The sequence below is a fragment of the Gorilla gorilla genome, chromosome 1 (assembly GCF_029281585.2).
Source record: "Gorilla gorilla gorilla isolate KB3781 chromosome 1, NHGRI_mGorGor1-v2.1_pri, whole genome shotgun sequence".
Classification (NCBI taxonomy): Eukaryota; Metazoa; Chordata; class Mammalia; order Primates; family Hominidae; genus Gorilla; species Gorilla gorilla.
The window spans coordinates 53,783,307-53,790,618 of record NC_073224.2 but is presented as its reverse complement, the minus strand read 5'-3'; the positions used below and the strand labels follow the sequence as shown (position 1 = coordinate 53,790,618).

The 7,312-nt window shown below is 50.8% G+C and overlaps 1 protein-coding gene across 1 annotated transcript; it reads right to left on the bottom strand.

Moving 5' to 3' along the window:
- Positions 1-551: 551 nt before the first annotated feature.
- On the bottom strand, positions 552-5,990 carry CYB5R1 (cytochrome b5 reductase 1). The gene is made up of 9 exons (XM_004028176.5): positions 5,897-5,990; positions 5,455-5,604; positions 5,234-5,306; positions 4,593-4,699; positions 4,068-4,197; positions 3,305-3,388; positions 2,334-2,419; positions 1,745-1,844; positions 552-1,378 (listed from the first exon to the last, which is right to left on the bottom strand). The coding sequence occupies exons 1-9, from the start codon at positions 5,909-5,911 to the stop codon at positions 1,206-1,208; spliced, it is 918 nt and encodes a 305-aa protein (XP_004028225.1). The 5' UTR covers positions 5,912-5,990; the 3' UTR covers positions 552-1,205.
- Positions 5,991-7,312: the final 1,322 nt, after the last annotated feature.

Below are 7,312 nucleotides of genomic sequence, written 5' to 3'. Positions count from 1 at the left end.
AGGCTGCCCTAGTCCTACCCTGGGAAAGGGAGTAGATTGTGTCATGATACATAGCAGAGGAGAAGGGTACTCAGGACAGATGAGCCTGGGGGAGGCCAACTCTATCTGGGCATCAACAATTCCGGCCAGGGCTGGTGATGTCAGGTTACTTTTTAAAGAAGAAGGCTTCCCTTCCAAACAGAAAGACAACACTTTGATTTGTGTGCCAGGTTCCCTGAAGGATAAATATGGTGAAGGATAGGCCAAGAGAAGGAAGAAGGGGAAGAGTGGCCTATCAAGGGAACACTGTGAGGGGCAGCTGGGCTCAAAAATGTCCCCTCTGATGTGTGTTCTCCTTCCCCCACCTCGAGAGCCTCCAGGGAGAAGCGGAGCTCTGGCTCTGCTGAGACAGCTGCTGAGATGATCACCGAGTCTGCTGGCAGCTCACATTTCAGCACATGGTACAACTTCTCAAAGGTTCTTTGGAACACCTGGGAGAGTTCCATGGTGGCAAACCCTTCCTCCCTAGGTCCTCGGGGATTTGGAAACAAGGACCCCAGACACAATAACCCTTTCAATATCACACAGGGGCCTCAGCCCCATTTATTTGCACAGCCAGGGGTTCCTGCCACAAACAGCAGTTTTCGATTATCAGTAGCTGTTTCCCTCTAGCCTGGGCAGGGGCTGAGAGAGACACACACAGAAATATGATATTTCAGACTCCTTTGAGATCTGAAGAAATCATTTCCTCCTTTCTTGCCATCTCCATAAGACCACCTCTGGAAGTATGCTATGCTCAACTTATACTCACACATACAGATTTGCTCATAGGTTGAACAGTGAAGTTTAAGTAAAACCCATTGCACAGACTGTTCCTTTCATCACAGACACAAAGAAGGTGAGAGTAAGATGCTATCAAGGAACTAGCCAATCTTGGACCAAGCGTACATGCTCCCTTCTTTCTTACTCCATGGAAGAGACTGCTCCATGGGCCTCTCCTGGACCTGTTGCCACGGGGAGATTTAGGAGGCCATCCAAGGAGTGACTGAGCCTTGGCCCTCTTCCATGGCTACAGGAATATTGTTCCTGCAGGTACTATCCAGATTTCAGCTCTAGTTGTAACTGAAAAAACCTGAAACTCTGAGGAAAGGAATCTAAGGCTTATAGTGCTTGAGTACTGATGGGGAACAACTGCAGCGAACAGCACCAGGGAAGCTGGAGGATGCTCAGTAGGTGAATCGCATCTTTTGTGAGTAGCCCAGTTTGTCCAAGTTGGGATGGCAGGCCAGCTGCACCATTGGGGGTGGCCCACAAAGCAGTACCAGCACATCATCCCCTGGAGCGGGCAGGTGTTCCCGGATCATGTCGGCAGTCACAAAGCCCTTGCTGTAGGCCCAATCTGAAGTATGGGGAGAAGAAAGTACTTAATACTCCAGATACATGCTGGCAAGGGGGTGTGGTGCCATGAGACTGGGGAGGGCCCTGAAAGGCTCTGGAGAAAGTGTCAAGTGGTAGCAGCAGCTGGGAGTGGGTATACTCAGCCTGCCTCAAGCTGAGTCTTAGCAGCACAGCCATCCCTGTCACCCACCTGGTAAACAGGAACCCAAAGGAAAGGGACCAGGAGATCACTGTGTCTGTGCACTCAGACTTCCGAGTTGGCAGTGTGAGGCAAGGTTGATTTCAATGAAGCCAGAACTCACAAAGGGGCAAGGCTTTGATTTTGACGATGAGGGGATAGTGGGATGTCCAGAAATGGGAAGGATACCTTTTGGGGGATGATCCAGAGTGAACCAGAGCTTAAAGCGATTGGGATAGCGGGCCTGCAGTTCCTCTAAGTCCTCCCGCAAGATGATATCCTTTTCTGTCTGAAATGCAAAGGGGAAGGAAAGTCTTTAGGAGTCTTCTCAGGCCCACATAAAAAGTTTTCTGCTATACAACTTTCCAACTAAGAAAAAGAATGTTAAGGGAAAGCAAAAGTTCTAGGAAATAAGCAAGACTTGCAGTGCTTTTAGGGAGTTAGGATGAGGAGAAGAGGGGAACAGCCTTTATCTACACATTATGAAGGAACAAAGATGAATATTTAACCAAGAAGATCTAAGTTTCTGTGCTCCAGACTTTAACTTTAAGAAGAAACCTTAAAAGTTTTCTTCTTTCCTTGGGGACCAGGGAAGGAATTTGATTCAGTGCTCTGTCCTTTCTCCTCCTTATTGAAAGAGGACCCTGTGCCTTACAGAGGGGACCTTGGGCAGAGGCTAAAACAGGGCACTGGGCCAGTTCTGCCCATCCATACCACGTCTCTCAGCCCTACCCACACAGCAACTTTGAAGTCTTAGGGTGGAGGAAAACAAACCAACCTGGTTGGCAAAAAGCAGAAAGCACTGGGTTGGATCTTCAGGGACTTTCAGGATGGCCCGGATCAGCTGTAGCATTGGGGTGATTCCTGCATGAAGATACCCCACAGTGAAATGTACTGGCCACACTCTCTGCCCTGTCCTGGCTCCTTAGCTGACCAGCCCTTTCATCTTCATTCTGCTCATTCACCACTCCACTCCATTTTCCCTTAGCATTCTCATCCTCTAAACTCTTCCTGCATATTCTCCAACATCAGTATTTCCGGGCACCCTTCAAATTCATCTAAGTTCATATTGTAGAAATCTTTCTTAGGAACTAATCTAAGACTCTTCTGAAAGTCTTTTGGAGGCTAGGACTCCAATGTCACAAATGACTACAAGTACCTCCGGATTCAATGATGAGGGTTCTAGAACACTGTATTTGCAGAGGTTAAGTGCATGTACTTAGGCACTAGGCAGAGCCAAATACTAATTTTGCTCCAGGCCATTACCAGTGAAATAACCCTGTGGAAATCATTTAGCCTCTCTGGAACTCCATTGTCTCTCTGTAAAAGGAAAAGGCTAGTACCTACTTCATAGATACCTATATATGTGTCTAATTTATATGTCTAATATATAGTAGTGTATTAGACTACACAGTGTCTAATACACAGTAGTGTCCAATGTTAATTTTCTTTCTTCCTAGCTAGTCATTCCTAGCTGCTTCTCTCTTCTCTCACCTAAAACTATTAGATCCATTCAAAATGAGGAAAGCTCATTTAATTTGTTTCTCTAATTCCATCAGTTAAAATATTTTTTTGGTTTCTACCTGCTTATGATTTTGTTTTTCAGATACTAGGGAGTTCTAAGCATTGCTAGAAATCCCCTGATGAACAACAGCTTGGCTATGATTACCAGTCTTCAGAGGGTCACCTAGGAATTTGCATGGCAACAGTCAACAATGGTGGGAGAGAAAGGCCCTCAGTGTAATGCACCTGTCCCGCCGGCAATCATTCCCAGTTTCTTCGCCACTCGGGGTTCTGGTGGAGATTTCTTGTTGGGCTGAATGTTAAAATGCCCTGAGAAGTCAGGTGAAGAGAGCAGTGGAAGAATAAAGTCAATACAGCGAACTTAGAAAACAAATGCAGAGTTGAAAATACGCCTGAGGCCAGTTGAGCAGCTGCTATGACATCTGATCCTGGAGCTTGGGTGGAAGCTTGAGTTGAGCCAGCCCTGACAATAATATACTTGAGGGACAATGGGGCCAGGGCTATCTGTGAGTCAGTTCAGCGCCACACAGTGTATCAGCTGCTTCTGGCAAAGTGTCACTCCCTGGTGAAGGAGACAGGCACGGAGCCAGGTGTGAATCTATTTTCCCAAGTGGCACACAGCAGCTCCAGGGACTTGCTAATGCACCCAGCTGTTCCCATGGGAAGGGCTGAAAGCTATCTCTGGCTTGCTCCACAGCTCACCCAGGGGGGCAAATTTTTGAAGGTGGGGAAGAGGGGCACATGTTTGCTTTAGTAATCTCCACAGCTGCCATGGCTAGGGAATTCAAGTGGAGGAGGAACTGCTTCCTGTGGCAAATGGGGCTGAGAAACATGCCTTTCTATTGTATCAGTGCTATGTTTAGAAGGAAGGGCGGCCCTGGCCCTTACACACGTGCATACACATGTGTACACACAGCCATACTGTGCCAAGAGGACTATGGGAACTGATAAAGTGGGAGACAGGCTCAAGGAGAAGACAGGTCATTACCTTTTCCAGTGTAAGTGAGCAACCCGCTTGGCCCCCGAAACTCCACCACATCCCCAACCTTCAGGCTATCCAGGTACTGAGACATCTTCCCTCCCTCAGGAAATTTGGGGTGCACACCCTTCAGGTAGACCTTACAAGACAGAGAGAAAAATATCTTATTTGGAATGTCACTGGTTTCTGAGCCCCATGTTGACTAAACCTCCCTGAGGCTGGGGCAGGGATCAGGTATGTGCTATCTTTTCCCCGTCTACATACTTTCTTTCTTTTTTTTTTTTTTTTTTTTTTTTTGAGTCAGAGTTTTGCTCTTGCTGCCTAGGCTGGAGTGCAGTGGCGCAATCTTGGCTCACTGCAACCTCCGCCTCCTGGGTTCAAGTGAGTCTCCTGCCTCAGTCTCCCGAGTAGCTCATACTTTCTTCACATCCACAGAGTACTTACCATTTCCTGCTGTCAGGCAAATCTTAGAAATTTCCACAAATCCCAGAAAGAATGGGTAAGCAGCCCCTGGGTCCCTTCCTAGCCCCTTACCTTGATGACAAGATCCACGTAGCCTTGATCCTCATCACTGGTGACAGGAGTGTATGGCCTGATGACCAGGCTGCCATCAATTCGGGTGGAGAGGTAGATATGTTTGCCTGGGGACCGTGCAGAGAGCTACATAAGGGTTGTCTGTGATGTGCTGCATCCCTCAAAATACTCAAAGAGATTTGAGAGAACAAGATGTCTTGCTTCCTGCTGTGGTCCCAAGGAGCTACCAGGCAGGGAAGATTTGCCCTGTTGAGCCCTCAGTTGGATCTCTTATAAGCGCCCAGTTGAGGAAACACTTATTTCCAGCGTTTCCTGCCAGTTACTGCCAGGACCTTGACAGATGAGTCAAAAGGGTCTGGGCAATGGGAAAAAGTTAGTAGTGCTTGCTCAGAGGGAGTAATTAGCAAATCCTGCAGGGAAGAGGCAAGACTGTTGAGTGTTAAAGCTGGATGGGGGTCATGGAAGCCACACTCTAGAGGGGCCCAGTGGCACCTCACAGCTTGGAGGATGCAGAGCCAAGTGGGGGAAGGGGAATGGTGTGTGGAGCAAACCGGTTGAAGCAGCGTGTTTCATGAGACCCCAGGAGGGGAGTCACCTTCTGAGGATACCAGGGAAAGGAGCCCATTCCACACTTTCCTTACCCACAGGCAGCCCCAGAGTGTGGTGGGCGGTGGGCAGGGCAAAGCGGAACCTCTTGGTGTTGTGGCTCACAGTCTGGAGGGTGGAGGACACAAGTGTTTCACCAAGCGCGCCTGGCGCTGCCACGTCCCTTGGACATCCCAACCACCGTGGGTGCTGTACCCTCCATGCCAGGAGCACTCTGGTCCCCTCCTTCACCCTGGCCCTTTCTTCCCCAACTTACCGTCTTGTCTAGCAGTCGTAGCAGGTACTTTTCATTGGGGTCCAGGAGAGTGACCTGAGGCCGGCGGGACCTCCGAACCAAGTAGGAGCCCACAGCCAGGCCGAGCAGAGTGACCAGCCCCACCCCCAGGGAGGCCAGCAGGACGGGGCTCTGTGGGTAGAGGAGGCAGCGTGACCGCCAGGCTGGGTAAGAGCCCGGGGCTTGGGTGGTGACCGTCCCAGGGGTGGCGATCCCGAGCTCCAGCGCGGAGGCATGCCAAGGGCAGAGGGGTAACCTGGCGGAGTCCCGAGCCCGGATGTGCGGGATCGGGACCCCAGCATCCACGGTGGGCCCAGAGCCCTGCGGGGCTGGGTCGGCAGCGACAGCCCCTGGTCCGGAGCTGAGTGGCCAGAACCAGATGGGGAGGGGTCCCCCAGTGGAGGATACTGAATGAGGGTCTTACCGTCTGGATCCCCATGACGGAGCGCCTTTTCCTCCACCACCTGACAAGCCGACAGATCCCACAATGCGCCGCGGGGCGGGTCGGAGGGCGGGGCAGGCCGGGGGCGGGGCCTGGCAGGAGGCGGGACCTCGCGGCTGGGGGGGGGCAGGAGGCGGGGCCTGGCGGGGGGGTGTCTGTCGGGGGCGGGGCCTAGCAGGAGGCGTCGGCGGCGGGGCCTTTTGGGGGCGGGGCCCGGCAGAGGCGGGGCTGGGTCTCTCTGCGCGCCACCCTTTTCCTCCGCTACTCGGTGGCTCAGGGTCTCCGGTGCTTATTCAATACTTTTTTTTTTTTGAGTCGGAGCCTCGCTCTGTCGCCCAGGCTGGAGTGCAGTGGCGCGATCTCGGTTACTGCAACCTCCGCCTCCCAGTTTCAAGTGGTTCTCCTGGCTCCGCCTCCCGAGTATCTGGGACTACTGGCGTGCGCCACCACGCCCGGCTAATTTTTTTTTTGTATTTTTAGTACAGACTGGATTTCACCGTGTTGGTCAGGGTGGTCTCGAGCTCCAGGGCTCAAATAATCTACCCGCTTCGGCCTCCCAACGTGTTGGGATTACAGGCGTGAGCCATCGCGCCCGGCCCCAAGATCTTTTAAGACCGCAGCTCCAGCCTCTCCTCCCAGCGAGGTGGTCCCTGCCACTTCGACCCGCTTATATCCGAACTGGATGGGAGTTCTGCCTAAGGTAGAACCACGCTAAATTGGGGGATTGGAAATCTCTTGAGTCTGCGGGTGCTGAGCGGAGAGTGTAACGAGAACCAGAGACAGGCTCAAAGTAGAGCAGAAGGGCCTGAAGTTAATCATTGTGCAGTCGCCTTAGTTTTTCAACCGGCTGAATTGCAGCAAGAGAATGGAACAGCCCAGAGGAGTCTCTTACAGGAGTGAACAGTGGCATGGCAACTTCATTTCCTTTTGACAAAAGACTGATTTTGTTTACAGCGCCAAGCCGTCAGCCTATCAGGATCATTCAGGAGCTTCCTTTGGTTTCAAAGACCAAGCTTCACATCCTGATTTGGGTTCTTGTGCCCTTAGGGTCAAAGAAGTGGGCTTTGGAGGCAGAGTGTACAGAATAAGAATCTTGCCTCTAGCACTTATTGGCTCTGTGACCTTAGATAGCTTACTCAACCTGAGTTTCTTCATCTACAGATGGATATAAGATGGATATCTACAGATGGATATATATTATTATCTACAGATAGATTGTATCTAGTTCATAGCCTTGGTGTGAGGCTTCAATGAGATATGTTAACGTGCTTAGTGTAGTGCCTGTCATAAAGCAAAATATTCAACAGATGGCAGCTACTATTATAACTTAAAAGACAGCACAGAGGGTCAGCTACGGTTTTAGGAATGAGCTCTGCCTGGGGCACAAGCATGGGACAG